Source organism: Dasypus novemcinctus, chromosome 12 (genome assembly GCF_030445035.2).
Source record: "Dasypus novemcinctus isolate mDasNov1 chromosome 12, mDasNov1.1.hap2, whole genome shotgun sequence".
In the NCBI taxonomy this organism is placed as follows: Eukaryota; Metazoa; Chordata; class Mammalia; order Cingulata; family Dasypodidae; genus Dasypus; species Dasypus novemcinctus.
The window spans coordinates 96,482,731-96,498,872 of record NC_080684.1 but is presented as its reverse complement, the minus strand read 5'-3'; the positions used below and the strand labels follow the sequence as shown (position 1 = coordinate 96,498,872).

Genomic DNA, 16,142 nt, shown 5'->3' with positions numbered 1-16,142 from the left:
GGAGACTTTTATGAAATGCTAGCAGGAAGGAGTGTCCCTCGGATGGCGCAGTCCACAGAACACTGGCCTGGCTGTCGGGCCACGCAGTCTTTGTGCACATGGAATGGGAGAGATGCTATCCCTGTAGGGATTTGTATTTCCCTAGCACATAGTGTACTTCTATTTTGTGCCAGCACTTTTTTTTAATTTGGAATGATGGAAATGTTTTGCTCTTGGAGGTGGGGTGCCAGAACTTTTGCACATTATCTCATTCATTTTTACAACAATCCTGCCCCCATTTTACAAAGGAGAAGACTGAGCCTTGGAGGAGGGGAAGTGACTTGCCCAAGGTCACACAATTAGTAAATTGTAGAGCAGCGAGTAGTCCAGGGAGGGGAAAGCGCGGTTACGGAGGCAGCTTTGTTTCTAACCCGGCGCCATTCACTCAGGCGCACCTGCACTGATCAGCCTGTAGCTCTGCGCAGGCTTCTGTAGTCTCCCCAGTGGCTTTCCTACCCTTCATCTCGTCTATTCGATCACACCCCCAGGGAAGCAGGACTGGTCTCCTTGTCCCCACTTCACAGATAACTCAGTCCATCTCACATCCATCCACCCTCTCCACCCCCACTGATCCCACTCCTTTCTCCATCTCTCACTCTTGTCCCGGCAAGAGACTATGGAGACCTAGTTGGACCCATGGGTTCTGGGTTGGCCCCTCCCAGCCCATTCCCCCACTAAAGTGGTCATCCTGGGCCACAGATCTGGTCACACCAGCCTCTGGCTTAGCACACCCTCGGGAGCTCTGCTTTGCCCCTAGCTCCTGCTTTAAATGGCTTCCTAGACCCTGAACAACCCGATCGCTGCTGCTACCCCTCCCAACAGCTTTCTCACACATGCGCCCGCGCACGCACGCACACACTCATTGCCAGCTGGTTTCCGTCTTGCACACAGACTCCCTTGGCCTCGGGACCCCGACCTCCTCCTGGTCGGCCTTGCTCTTCTTCCTAGCACCTCCGCTCCATCCCTTTCATCTACCAACTCCAACTTGTCCTCATGGCTCAGCTGAGACGGGGCCTCCTCCAGGAAGCCTTCCTGACAACCCCACCACCACCCATGACCCCTCCCACCCACCCCCACACCTCGTGTTCTGCTGTGCCTGGGTAGTTTAGTGGTTACCTGGAAGTCCACAGCCTGGGGGCCACGCCCAGCTCCCTCACTCTCACTAGCAGTGAATCCTTCGATCCATCACCCACCTCACTGTGTCTCAGTTTTCTCATCTTTCAAGTGAAGAAAACAATTACACCAGCCTCAAAAGGTTTTTAGGGGTTGAAGTGGAAAGCATTTAGCCCCGTGCCTGGCTCATGACAGCTTCTCCACAACACCAGCCATCGTTGTTGTTGTCGCCGCAGTTTTCACTCTGGGTTGTGGAAGTTGATTATTTGTTCTCGGAGCAGGAACTCCTTCTGTGTAGCTCCTCCCCCCGGCCCCGCGCCCAGCTCAACGACAACCCCAGCAGGCCCTCAGCGAAGCCTGGAGGACTGGCTGAAATACCAAACGAATGAAAGAGCTGGAAAGTAAGTGTCTTGTCCAAGGTCACATGGTTAATAAATGGCAGGAAGAAAGCCCGAACTCAAGCTCTCTTGCTGAGGGGCACAGCGAGCTTGCCCCCACACCGCCAGGTCTCTTAAGGTGAACTTCTAGCTGCTGATGCACTGCAGGATTTAGTCATTATTCACCTAATCCTAGGGCTCTGGGGTTGGCAGAGTCCTTTCAACAGTCCTGTTTCCTAGGATCTACACATCTAGGGTAGCACTCTTGACATAGTATGTCAGATTGCAGTCACCTTCTTGAGGGCAGGAACTGTGGATGAGCCACGCAAGCCCCCAGATGGGACCGACCCTGCAGTGGGCAGTGATGCCTACCACATCTCAAGCACCTACAGGTGCCAGGCCCTGAACTAACCCCTCTCCGTGTAGTGTTTTATGCAATTCTAGCCACAACCCCATGAGTTAGATCTTTTTGTCTCCCCACTTACAGATGAGGAGACTGAGGCTCAGAGAGGTTCAGTGACTTTCCTAATATGACTCCAGGTTGCCAACCACCAGACAGTGAAGCTCACTGCTGAGCTTCAGTGCCTCTCTAGTAGTAAGAGTGGCAATGAATTGATATTTTGGGAAGGTTAAGCCAACACTCCTTCCTGGCCTATGACGATGCCAGACCTACAGACTTGCTTCAGGGATTACATTCTAGGTTGGCTACTTACCCGTCCAGAGTCCCACGACCTCATCAGGAACAGACTTTCAATCACATTGGAGTGTGAATTGGGTCTGAGGTTTTCCCAGGAACTGTGAAAGCTGCCCTGCATGTGCACTCATTTCGGTTTGGACCTGCTTCAGAGTCAGCTCTATCCCTAGGGACAGAGCTGTGAGTCCATGACGTGTTTCTTGAAGTCTTCCAAGTTCTCAGCCCTGGCAAGGTCAGGTCCATATCCATCCGCCAACCAGTGAGGACAAGGCCACATTCAAGTCAGCCAGGCTGACACCCCTCCCCAGAGCTCCCACCCCCAGCCCAGCCCCCAGGCAGGGGCCCTCACCACTGTCTCTGGGATCCCTCCATGATCTCTAAGCACTGAGGTCAAACCCACCATCTTAGCCCCCTTTCCTGGCCCCCTTAATCAAAAGCTGATTTAACCCACCTCCCACGGTCATTCTCAGAAACGACCCCTCCTTATTCACAGCAACAGCCAGCCCTGCACAGCAGTAAAGGTGCTCAACAGTCCTCAAAAGAGGGGTTGCGAGAAGCATGGAGACAACTTTTAATATATCCATTCATTCAATTAGTCCAGGGATATTTAGTGAGCACCTACAATACGCCAACCACTGAAGGCCCAACAAATTGCCTTCTTGGAAATGTGTTTAATATTAAATACATACATAAAGACTATTTTAACATGTGGTTATGTAAGGTTAGGTTTGGTTACAAGCTTTTTTTAAATTAAATTTAAAAGATAGAAGTTTATTTCTCTCTCATTGCAAAACTCTGGAGATGAGATGTTCAGGGCTCTTGTGACGCTCCACAGAGGCACAGCCCACGTGCCCTCCATCATCTTCCACCACCATGCGGTATTCCATTCTCAAGGCCACTTCATGATCCAGGATGGCGGCGGGCGCTCCGTATTCCATGTGAAGGAAGCGCTGCACAGGGCACACCCCAGCCCTGGAAGGACACTTCTTAGATGATCCTCACATCCTTACACTTGTATCCCATTGGTCAGAACTGAGTCTTATGGCCACTCCTAGCCACAAGGGAGGCTGGGAACAAAAGCCTATATCCCAGGCAAAACTTGGAAAGAAGGAGAGAACAGGGAGGGTATTAGGAAACTACCAGCAGGCTCTGCCACAGCAAGGTATAAAAAAATAACAGTAAAGTGAGCACCGATGCCCCTACCACCAGGTTAAATAATAGAACAGCCACAGTACGTCAAAGCAAGTATGTGCCCTGCCCGATACCACAGGTAATTTTGTGCTTTATCCTTCCCTTGCTTACTTTATGGTTTTACCACAGACACATAGATTCCTAGACAATCCCTAGTCTATTTGACACGGTTTTAACTTTGTGAAAATGGAATCATACCATATGATTTTTCTGCACCTGATTTTTTTGTTCAATATCACATTTGTGGAATCCATCGGCGTTGGCATGGGTAGTTACAATCCATTCACCTCCAGTGCTGTATGATATCCCATTATATTAACATACTACAAGGTATTGTCCACTCTTCTGACAATAGACCTGTAGGTTGTTCCCAGTTTTTTGCTGCTATGAACATCCTCACACGTTTCCTTGGTCATACATGTAAGGGTTTCTCAATAGCATATTTCTAGGAGAAATATTAATAACTAGGGTACAGGGTATGCACCTATTTTGATCTTATCAAAAAATATGAGAGGTGCCAAAGTTCCTGGTACATCCTCCTGCAGGATTCCAACACTTGGCATGAAGCCCCATCTGTTTTAGAGAAAAGAAATGTGTAGTACACTTCCTGCCCACACACGTGTGCACATGTACACACATACATACACACACCTGTACACGTGCATGCACTGCTTCATTCATTTGTTCATTCAATAAACATTTCTCAGGTACCTGTTAACATTAATTATAAGACACACAATCAATGTAATAATGACTTTTCAGGAGAAAAGAAGCACACTGCAGAAAAGAACCCATTGATTGTAAGACACATCCCAATTTCACAAGTATTAAAACATGAAGATAAACTACAATGTAAACTATAATCCATGTGGTGTAGCAGTGCTCCAAAATGTATTCATTAAATGCAATGAATGTGCCACACTGATGAAAGAAGTTGTGGGAGGAGTGGGGGGGCAGGGAATAGGGTATATGGGAACCTCATATTTTTTAATGTAACATTTTGTGTCATCTATGTATCTTTTAAAAAAAAAAGACAATAAAAAATGTGAAGAGCAGAGAGGATGTAGCTCAGCGGCTGAGCACTTGCCTCACCCATATGAGGTCCTGGGTTCAATCCCAGGTACCTCCTTAAAAAAAAGTGTAGAAAGAATGGGAGCATCCTAGAGTTCAAGGGAAATATGGTGCGTTCAGAGAACTCTCTGGAAGAAATTCTGCCCTTGAATTGCTTACAGATGTGCAGCTCCCTAACCATGATAGCAGACCACAGCATCTGATCAAAACAGACACCAAGTGTCTACGGCCTCCCTACCCGGAGTGCGCTCTGGCCACCTGCAGCAGTGGCATTCCCTGGACACTTGTTAGAAAGGCAGACCCTCAGGCCCATCCCTGACCCGCTGAACTGAGCCTGGTCCTCATGATGCCCAGGTGAGGCTATGCCCACTAGAGCCTGGAAGCACGAGGAGCACAGCAGAGGAAAAGAGTCTTTCCAGCTGAGGGCACTCAAGAAACACCCCGAGAAGGCATCATTTAAAGGAGGGCCTGCTCAGGGTCGGGGACCTGGCTAGGAGCCTTTGCTTCCAGGGCTGAGTGCTCCGAATTGCCCCTGCTGGGGCAGGGATCAATGTCCCCATCTTACAGCTCATGACCCGGCGGCCCAGAGAGGTCACATGTCTTGCTCAAGGCTGCACAGGTAATAATAGCTGGCAGAGGCAGATCTTTCTGGGTCCAGAACCCAATCTCTTTCCCTGTATCATGTGTAAAGAAATTGCTGCAGAGACGGGAATCATTTCAGAGGGAGCTGAAGTGGCTCAGGAAGGTGCCAGGATTGGTTCCCAGTGCTGCGTAAAGAGAAGACAAGCGGCCACAGAAGAACCCACAGCAAATGGACATGGGCTGCAGGTGGGGGGTAAAATAAATAAATAAATCTTTTTTAAAAGATTTATTTATTTCCCCTCCCTCCCCCCATTGTCTGCTCTCTGTGTCCATTCACTGCCTGTTCTTCTGTGTCTGCTTGAATTCTCATTAGGCAGCTCCAGGAACTCATTCTGGGACCTTCTGGAGTGGGAAAGAGCCCATCATTCTCTTGTGCCACCTCAGCAACCTGGTCTGCTGAGTCTCTTATAATCTCTCCTCTGTGTCTCCTTTTGTTGCAAAAAGGAGCTTGCTGCGCCAGCTCTCCGCACAGGCCAGGACTCCTGCGCGGGCCAGCCCTCCTGCTCGTGGCAGCACTCGGCGCAGGCCAGCACTCTGCACAGGCCAGCACTCTGTGTGGGCCAGCTCACCACATGGGCCAGCTTGCCTTCCCCGAGAGGCCCTGGGCATTGAACCTGGACCTCCTATATGGTAGACAGGAGCCCAATTGCTTGAGCCACATTCGCTTCTGAGTAAATCTTTCAAGAGAATCATTTCAGGATCCAACCAGAAGATGGTGGGAGCAAGTGCCCAGCGCTGGGGTCCAGGCCCTGAATGCACAGGGCTTCTGAGAGGGCAGAGCTCAGGGAAAACAGAACAGGCAGACTCAGAGAACGGATTTCTACCCCTGACCCAGAGCCTACACAGGACCTACCACTCACTCCAAAGGATCCATGAATGAAGGAACGAATGAATGAACGAATGAAAGAATGAACACATGAACTCATGGGCTAGTGTCTTCAAAGGGCCCGGCACCTGCTCTGCCACGGCCTGGGCTCCAGCTGGAACGAATCCAGCCCTCACTCACCCCAGGCTCCCAAATCCCTACCGTCAGGGAGCACCCTGCCAGGAAAGCAAAAAGCCCCAAGCAGAAAACGTTTAGAACACAGAGAAAGTGGCTCCCACCAAACCCGTCATTTGCTTCACTTAAAAAATTACTTAGGCAGCCTCCTCCCCAGGCCGCTCCAGCCCTGGCCGCTCAGCCCTGGCCGCTCAGGCTCCGGGGCTGCTCTTTCAGCAACTCATGAATATGTGGAAAATAAAACAGCGTCTGTTCAGCCCCTAATGACCAGGTTTATGAGGAGCTTATTGTATCTCAGGGAAACGAGGCAGCAGTTGGTGGTGTGAGATATTAATGTGCTTTTTACAAAACTGATGAAACCTCCTTTTAAACTACTTAATACCGGCGAGCCGAAATTTCCCGTCTGAAACAGAAAATTCCTGGAGGCAGAGCTGCAGCAGCCTAAGGCACAGCCCTTGGCTTTTCCGCCTGAGCTTGGCCTGAAGTCACTCAGCTTCGGGGTCGGCCGGCAGGGAGCGGCGGGGGCACCGCTGCCCTTCTGGGAAGGAGCGGGGGTTCAGTAGAGATTTCCTGTGCAGGTTCTGGGTCGGGGGTAGATTTCACAATCTGGGGCCCTTGGCTGAATAATCCTTTAAAGTTCATGGTGGGGGAGACTCCTCTCCATCCACCCAAAAGCTCAGAGCCAATGCCTGTGGGGAGAGTGGGCAGGAAGACACCCCCTCCTCGGGGCAGCCTGGACCACAGGCCCCAGTGGGATCCGGCCCCCTCCCCCCTCTCTTGTCCTCTCCTGCCCTCACCCTCACCCACCCAGACTCTCTGTGAATCTCCAGTCCCACAAGGATGTCACGTCCTTGCATCAGCTGACCCCTCACCCAGGACTGCTTTTCACCTAGGGGTGTGCGGGTAAAGGTTCCACAGTATGTGGCTCTCAGGATGGGAGTGGAGGGGGAAACCCTGACTTGTGTCCCTGTGGGGCAAACACCCCCACCGTGGCTGGTCTCACACGCTCCCCTGCGTTAAGAGCTGCTAGTGGTCAGCTCCTGGGAGCCAGGGCGAGCCGCCACTGCCTTCAGCCTTCCTCTCCACCCCAGCTCTCCTGGTTGCCTGAGACAGAACCATCTGTCCCCTCCCGTGTTAACACCCACACACTCACACACCTAGGACAGGTGTCCCTTCTGTGTGCTCCCAAACACACTCTGCTTTCCTCTGCCCCAACAATATCCAGCTACACTGCAGATCTGTTTTCTGTCTCCCACCATAGACTGTGAGTTTCCTGAGGACAGAAACAGTGCACTTTCTTCCATGTCCCCAGCACGCTGCACACAGCATGGCATGCAGTCAGTGCTACCCGCATGTTAGCTGAACAACTGTGTTCCCATAAGGCCTGGTATGTCCCCGTGATCCAGTGCATAAGGCTCACATCCTAGTCAACTCCATTCTTTTCTGGTTCAACTGTGAACCCGTGAAAGGCAGGGATCAGGTTAGATTTGCCTTCACTACCCCAGTGCTGGACTCTTAGCAAGCCCTTAGTCTGTACTGTGGGGAGAGAACCTGCCAGAGAAAGAAGCCAGCAGAGAGGAAAGCCAAAGTGGGAGATGGAGAGAGACCCAGATGAATGAGCACCTGGACCCAGCTATGCCTGAAGGTGGCTCCAATCCCTGGGCAGGACTACCACCAACTAGAATAAAGAGGTACAGTGGAGGTCTGCCCAACTGGGCACCAGGAAAACAAGATTACCACCACTCTTTACTGACCAAAGCATTTGTCTGTCAACGTGGCTGTTCGACATCCTTTAAATTCCACAGACAGGCTGAGTGCTGCTCGCTCCGCCGCCCCTTCATGAGCCTCAGCACCACCATCAGTGGACTGACCCAGGGCCCACAGGGCTCCAAGTGCTCCCAGGGACCCCGTAAGCCTCAACTGACCCTCAGCCTCACTGACACCTTCAGCCTCAGGGACCACAGGGACCGATCCCAGCAGGCCCAGCCTCCCGTTAACCTCGGCCACTCCTCATTACAAGTCACCTGGCCCTCATGCTCCTCAAATGCCCTAGTGACCCAAAATCTCCCTTCCTCCACCACCACTCAGAAATCCTTCCTCTGGGCCCTCCAGAATTTGTCCCAATGTCAGCAAATCCCTCCATCTATTCCCCCCTTCCCTTCTTGCACTGAGGGGAAGGACCACCCTGCACCCCCTCCCACAGGGGTATTTTATGAACCACATCCTTGGGTAAGAGCCTCCCTGCTCCTCACTGCTGTTTCCAGAACATTTCCCTTTCCTCCTCCCTAAACTGCCTGCCTCTGTGAAATGCATGCTGCGCCACGCTCCCCTCAACTCCCTCCTGCTCACTGTCACCCACCGACTCCGGGGTCGGCCCCCTCATCCTCTGAGGAGCTGGGCACTGGCTCGCCACCTTTCCTACAGGGCTGCTCCTGTGGTCGTCCCGGGGGGCCTCACAAGAAGACAAACAGTCCTTCCAGTACCTGGCCTTGACCCCTCCCTGAGCTCAGCCAGCATGTACCAGTCCTGCCTGGCTGGTTGGTAAATTCTGAAATACTTTTATCCCTATCAGTCCCGTTGACTTCAAGCAAGAGGGCCGGGGGCAGGGCTGGCTCCGGGGTTGCATGGGCAGAGAAATGGGAGTCTCCTGTCTCTTCTCCCTGCTCCTCGAGGACGGGGCTGCGCAAGAGGGAGAGCCCTGTGCCTCGGCCCCGCAGCCCCACAAGCTTCCGGGCCAGGCCTGGGCTCCTCTGGCTCTGCGGGGGGTGGGCCAGGGACCAGCAGAAGACGCAGAGCCGGCCCACCGGCCCTGAGAGGCAGGCCCCGGCCGTGCTCCCCCCTGGCCATGCTCCCCCCTGCCGACAAGTGCACCCTCTCTGGGGCTTCTGCCCATCTCCTCGCCTCCTTCTCCCTCCCCACTCCCATCCCCTCCCCCAGCCTTCTGGGGCTGCTGAGAACCAAGAGGTCCTCCAATTGCAGTGCTGGGCAAGACAGGAAAAGGCTCCGCATTCACTGAGACAAAAATGACCCTTAGGGGGAGTGTTGGAAGCATCTCATGTGGTTCCCTATGTCCAGTCATGGCCCAGACAGCCTCCCTGTCAAAACATCACACCAACACTTTCTAAAAAGCAGCCAGTGGTTTGCAGCTTGTTAGAATAAGTTGATGAATCATTTGCACTTCATCTTGGTAAGCAGTTTCATAATAGAGACTTGATTTTTACAGAAAAGGATGTGAACATTTTCCTTTTTTCTTACAGATTATTTGTTCACCCTTTCTGATTGCTAAATACTTTGAATAGTCTCCCTACCTCCAAGCAACATGGTCATGACCTTGACCTCGGTGTGGCCAATAACCCCTCCACAATCTCAATCTTCCGTATCCCGCTCTCTGACCACCATGTCCCACCTGTCCAGCTCACCCCCGTGAGCCCCTGGCTCCGACAGTGCTTTCAATATAGTGACCCCAGCACCTGCTCACCGCCTCACACCCTGCAGGTCCTCATTTCCCTCTTTGCCCAGTTTAGAGTACGTGGTTCATCTTCATAATCATCTCTCTCTCTTTCTCTCCCTCCCTCTCTCTCTCTCTCTCTCCCTTTCTCTCCCTCCCTCCCTCTCATCTCATTAACCCCATCCTGGCTGAAGCCAGCTCTCCACCTGCACCCTATGTGGCCAAGGAAGATCTTAGAGCCATGGTCAAAGGTCTCATCTTACATCCACGACCATGAACCTCATGCGTTCTTCATGTCTCAAGTCTGGTCTATTCCCCCTGCACTCTCCAGAGAACAATTTCACTCCCCTTCTTCCCTCAAGTCTCCAGCCCTTCTTCCCCTTCCTCGCCCTCAGGTGATGATCCTGTTCCCATTTCATCAAGAAAAGCAAGCAGAAGAGAAGTGCCACAGGCTCCCCCTGCCAGGTCTAACCACCCTCTGCACGCGCACCCGCAGGTGCTGCCTGCCCTCCCAGTGCAGCGGATGCTCCATCTCAGGCCCCCTTCACTAGTGACCTAGCCCCCAGCCCCTCTCACAATGCTCCTCATTACTCCTCTCTTTCTCCTGGTCATCAATTCTTCCTTCTCTACTGGAACATTCCCACCACTGCGACACATGCCCTAACATCCCCCACCCTACAATATGCACACAGAGCAGCCAGCATGGTGGTAGCACCCCACAAGCAAGGTTGGGGGGCGGAGACAACAAAGGAGGCAGTGGGGGCTCAGGCAGAGAGCGCAGTATGGGCAAAGGCCCGATGGTAGGAGGGAGCATGGCAGGAAAGAGGCCTGTGGTGATGGGTACACAGAGAGGGAGGAGGTGGATGGGGGAAGAGGCCAGAGGTAGAGGTCTGGGCCAGGCCCTCTTAAGAATTTGCATTTGCAAAGGATCACTCTGGCTGCTCTGTTGAGAGGGATAAGAGTGGGTGCAAAACGACCAGGAGGAGGCTGCCTAAGTCACCCAGGGAAGCAGGGATGATGGCCTGGCGGCAGGTGGCGGCTGGAAATGGAGAGAAATGGGTGGGTCTGAGAGCTACAGAGTTGCTACTAGGAACAGGACTTAGTGATGGATGGAATCTGCAGGGAGGAGGAGGAGGCATCAGCAATGACCACAGGGCTCAGGCCTGCATGAGAGAGCAGTGGGGTGGCCTTCGCTGAGGGAGGCAATGCCTCCAGGGGACCGGCTTTTCGGGAGAGAGCACGAGTTCTGATTTGGACCCGACATCGACGAGAAGGCATCCTGTAGGCAAGGGGATACCCAGGTTTGGACCTCAGAGGAGCCGTCTGAACCGCTGGCTCCCATAGCCCCCTCTTCTGTGCCAGGCAGAAAGGGAGGAGCTAATGATGCAAGGGTGAGCAAGGCCCAGGCTTTGGTGCCCAAGGAGCTGCCAGGCTGCAGGGAAGCAGGTGTGGTGTGGAGGAGGCCCACCTGGATGAAGCAGGGCGCCCAAGAAGAGACATGGATGCCCCCTGCAGGAGCCCTGGGCTCTGGTAGAACTCTGTCCTGGTCTGTTAGGAGCCCCAGGTCACGTCAATACTGCTCTCTGCTCCTTACCCCCCATGCAAATTCCTTAGAAAGACACCTGGCACCGAATTTGCACTGACGAATATTTGTCAGATTGAACGGAAAGAAAATCAAACTGCTTTGCAAATACACTGATTTGGAATTGTATCACTAGGGAGAATTTTTTATCCTCTTAGCAGCTAGTGCAAAGATTCTTCTCAGGAAAGAAGTGTATGGGGTTGGGGGAAATGCTTTGATAAGCTACTGAAGGGAGGACGAGACTTCTCACCAAAATTCATGCACCAAAATTCATGAATGCAGAGGGGAGAGGTGGTCCAACAGAGGGGACGAGGGTGACCAGAAAGAGGGAGTGCCCAAAACACTTAGACACCTGCCCACTGGCATGGTTCTGAATGAACCTGTGCTTTCAGGACCCCGCAAAGCTTCAGGAAAATTACCACAAGTCCCAAACCCCCTAGGGAATGGGTTTTCTTAAAGAAGTAAGGAAAGGAGGTGAATTTGGTACAGAGACAGGCCATGTGTGAAGTAGGGGGACAGCCATTTTCTCTAACATAAAGTGTATAATAGTTTAAAGTGCTTATATTTATATATTTTGTGTAAGTACATCTGTATGGCATATACAGTTCAGGTGTATATATTATATGGGTATATATAATATATACAGATCTATGTAATAATGCCTTTAAATTCCTAAATACTACCTACAATACATAATAAAACCCACTCCTACTTTATAGGAGATGAATGAAACAGATAAAAAGTCTCTACCATCATGAAGCTGACACTCTAGTAATTATAAATTCTATTCTAGTCATCAGCTTTAGTGAAGGTTGCATTCAACAGTTCATCCACTCACTACTGGATATTGGTTAATGCCTGCTTTGACATTGTGTTAGAAGTTGAACCTGTATTGGTTCTCACCCTCTCTGCAATTACCAAGGAAATATTTAGAATCAAAGGCCCAGATTGAGCCCAGATTCCATCACTTCCTGGCCACAAGTACTCATTCAGATTTGTTAGCTCGAGTCTCAGTTTCTTCACCTGTAAAACGGAGATGATCATACTCCTCTCACAGGCCTATGAGAGAGTTAAAATGAGCTGCAGTTTCTTCAAGAACCTGGCAGAGAGCCCAGCAGCCAGCAGGGGCTCAACCCAGGGGAAATTTCAGAGTTGCTGGGGGCTGCAGATAGGGAAGTGCTTTGCAAGCTCTAAAGGGCTGTGGGAAAGTTTTCCAGCATCAGGCTGGGTTCTGCCTTCTTTGGAAAGCAATCTGCCATTTTTTCACATGCAAAATGCCAGGTGACCCCCAGCTGGGCTGGGGCACAGAGACAGGTTCATCAGCCTTCTCTGTGGCAGTCTCCAGTACAGATTCAAACTTCCGCTGCTTGCCAAGCCTCAGCTAATCCTCAGAAGCCTCGGTTCAGAGATAGAAGACAGGGTTTTGAAGTCCTAGGCCTTAGATCCTCTCTGCAGCACCGTGGGTGTATGTGTTTTGATTCACCAGGCAGATGTCCAAACAGACAAAGCGATACCTTCCTTCCGGGGCAGGGGGAGAGGGCTGAGGGAGCTTCAGAAGAGCAAGAAGTCAGGAAGAGGCAGGTGGGTTCTGAGCCCCTGGAAACTCTGGTGTCTCATGCACTCCTTCTCCCCTTGTTTTTCAGGGAACTTCAAAGGTCTGTGCAAGCAAATCGATCACTTCCCAGAGGATGCAGATTACGAAGCTGACACAGCAGAATATTTCCTCCGTGAGTGCATGCAATTTTTTATCTAGTCTTTGGAGCGCCCAAGACCAGGCCTATCTAGATGTCCCTATAACAACAGAGGGCAGGAAAAGCTGACCCTCTCTCCTTTCCACCTTTCTGGAGGCAAAACCTGCATACACACTGTTCCCTCTGCCTGTAACACCCTTCCCTTCCCTCTTTGTCTGGCATACTCCCACTCATCCCCAGGTCTCAGCTGAAACATCCCCTCCTCAGGGAAGCCCTCCCTTTCTCCTCTGTGGGTTGCCAGAGCATAGCACCTTCACCATGCTGTAGCAACCTTGTCCATTGGAACAACCATCCCCCTTGCCATCCTATCAGCTCTGCTAGGGCAGGGACTCTGCCTATCTCATTCACCATTATATCTCCAGCCCAGGGCCCAACACATAATAAGAGCTCGATAAATATTTCTTGAATAACTGAATGAAGAAACCTATCTGGCAGTGCCAGATTGGAACATCTACTGACAAAAACAAAATGAGATTTTTTCTTCCCCACAAGTCAAGTCAAAGTTAAATCCTGATGTCACTGCCACAATCTTAAATCCACCTGAGACATATTATTATCAAGAGAAAGCATTTTGAGGTCTAAAAGAAATTTCTCAAGAATCAGCAAAAACTAACAAGGCAACCAATTCCCTGGAGAAAGGGATTTCCAGGAGAAGGGCTGAGAGTCCTTGACTCCTGGGACGGCAAAGCTTCCCAGAGCAAGAGTGGTGGCGGGCTCTGCCAGGCTCTCAGGTCGGCTCTTCCAAAAGAGCTTTGCTCTCCACCCGGGACTGTCCCCCACTTCTGCTCCCAGGTGCCCTCCTGAGCCACAGGGAGGCCAGGATGAGGCCTCACTCCCTCTCCCATGGCAGAACATCATCCTTGGATCAATTTTCTGAAAAATGCAGGAGGCATTTTATTATATGGCTCACTCCTGTCTCTTTCAATAATTACTCCTCACATCAAACCCAGCTCTCAGGTCAGCCCGGAATCTGGGTTTCATTGAAAAGCCCAGAGAACATGAAGTCTGCCAGGCAGCTGGGAAGAGAGAGAAAAGAAGAACACGATGCAATTTATAGATTTTTTAAAAGGGGGAAAAGTACCTTACAGTGCTCATCCTTTCCTTTCATGAATTCCCTCAAGAAGCTGCTCTCAAATGGAATTCCTAAAGGGCCATTAGGTTGTCATGGCCAGTTACCCTCTCTGGGGTGCTCACCAAGGCTGCTCGCGAGGTCGTAGGAACATGGTGGGACTTAAATGTGGTTTGAGCGCCTTCTGTATGCCAGCCCCCGTGCTCAGTGCTGGGGAGGCCAAGATGGATGTGTGAGACAGAGAAACAGGGAGACATGTCATGGCAGAGGAGAGACCTGGATATTAGGGTGGAAGGGAACCTGCCTTCTGGGGCACAGCTCTTACCTGGAAGAGGACAGCAATGGTGTAACCACTTGGGAGGCAGTAAGCTCCACGGGACAGGAATTTCTTCTCCTACCTAGCACAGCTCCTGGAATATAGTAGGTGCTTGATAATTGCTGCTTATCAAATAAAGGAAAGACACAAGATTCTTCAGCGTCTAAGCCAACCTATTCTATGTTCAACTTCCTTATTTTTAAGGAAAGAAGAGCTAGAAGTGTATAGTTCATTTTGGTGTCCCTGGACAAAAGACTTAAACTTACACTTGCAGTGCAGGATTCTGAGGGTCTAATTTGAGTTGACTTAATCCAACAAGAACGTTTTGAGTACCTGTAACAGAGATTGGAAAACTTTTTTCTGTAATGGGCCAGATAGTAAATATTTTGGACTTGGTGAGTCACATGGTCTGGGTCCAACTCCTCTGCCACTGGAGCATGAAGGCAACCAGTACACACCAGGAGGCGTGGCCAGCTCCAAGCCCACGTGATTTAGCACTGGTGGTTGACTGGACTTGGCACAGTTTGCTGACACCTGATTTGTAATTTGCTAGCTCTGGACTAGGCAGCATCTTTTTTTAAAGATGGAAGGCATGAATTCCCATTATTCTCTTTTAAGCTTGTGACCTTGTGGGCAAGAGAAGCTAAGAGCCCAGGAATCCCCCCGAAGGATTCCCTGCGCCCACTCCCCTCCCCCCACATCTCCTTCCGACTCAGAAGCCCCTCGCAGGCCGGGGCCTCCCCTGTGCATATCCCTGTCTCAGCACTTACTGCTCTTGGCTGCATCCCCACACGACCACGAACTGCTTGAGGTGATGCTCTGACCCTCTCGTTTCCACATCCCAGCACCCAGCACAAGACCTGGCTCCAAGTCAGTGCCCAAGAAAGCTTTCTTAGCTGAGCAAGTAAGTGACTGGGTGGGTGACTAGGTGAGCACTCAAGGAAATCAAGGTCAAGTGCCATACCAAACAGTGTAGGCAGGCGGGCGGCCAGAGCTAGGGAGCCACGGCCCAGGGAGGTGGGCGCAGCATTGGCTTGGCGTTCAGATCTGTCAAAGTTTGACTTACACAGCCACATGGGAGGCCATGCGAGGGGACCATGCAGCCCCTGACCCTGCGGCCTCACCCTTGCCTGGAAGCTGAGCCCAGTGTTTAAGTGGCAGGCAGGGATGGAAGGAAGTGCAGGTGCTGAGGGAGCCTGGCGCCCACTGCAGACCCGAGCAGGCCATTCAAGGAGGGCTCCATAGATGTGGTGCCACCTGAGATGAGACTTTGACTCCAAATGGATTCATTCATTCCTTCCTTCACTCATTCATCAGGTATTTACTAAGCACTCACTCTGTGCCAGGCACTGTTCTAGGTACCCAGGAGTGAGCAAAACGAAATGGGTGCCTTCCTGAGGTCTCCAGTCCAGAAGAGGGAACCAGTAATGAGCAAATGCACAAGTTTCAGACAGTGCTATGCAAATCAAAGCAAGGGAACAGGTTGAAGAGGGATTGCAGAGCAGGGCAAAGGGCAGGGAGGGGTGTTGCTTAGACAAGGCGGTCAAGAAGGCTTCTCTCAAGGAAGGATGGGAAAGAGCACCTGGCCAGTTTGGATCATAAGAGGGTAAGAATGGAGGCGGGGTGCTGGCGCTTGGACCAGAGTGCTAGCTGCAGCTACTCCTGAAGGCAGGAGCTGCTTGGGAGGCAGCAGGGACAGGAGCAGAAGGTGGCCAGGTGACTGGGGGTGCAGTGGGGCAGGGTACTGCTGATAGAGGCTCTGGCATCAGGTTTCCAGAGGACAACAGAAGACTGCAAAGAGGGATGGAGGTCCCTGGAGGGTGGACACAAGAGGGTGGTAGGGGGCTCA

General features: G+C 51.6%; 1 protein-coding gene and 1 long non-coding RNA gene across 6 annotated transcripts in view; one reads left to right on the top strand and one right to left on the bottom strand.

Annotated features, from left to right (window-relative positions):
* The window catches only part of CACNG2 (calcium voltage-gated channel auxiliary subunit gamma 2), a 121,715-nt gene that overhangs the window by 86,615 nt on the left and 18,958 nt on the right, over positions 1 to 16,142 (top strand). Inside the window, exon 2 of the mRNA XM_004456387.4 lies at positions 12,801 to 12,884. Coding sequence (XP_004456444.1) covers positions 12,801 to 12,884 — 84 coding nt within the window. The remainder of the gene's footprint in view (positions 1 to 12,800; positions 12,885 to 16,142) is intronic.
* Positions 2,793 to 16,142, bottom strand: part of LOC105745932 (uncharacterized) — a 67,949-nt gene continuing 54,599 nt past the window's right edge. For 4 of the 5 annotated variants that reach the window (XR_011650311.1, XR_011650313.1, XR_011650312.1 and 1 more), the window contains 2 exons: positions 14,303 to 14,626; positions 2,793 to 3,321 (listed from right to left, as the gene is read on the bottom strand). This is a non-coding gene — a long non-coding RNA (uncharacterized lncRNA). The remainder of the gene's footprint in view (positions 3,322 to 14,302; positions 14,627 to 16,142) is intronic. The other variant, XR_011650314.1, reaches the window with a different exon arrangement.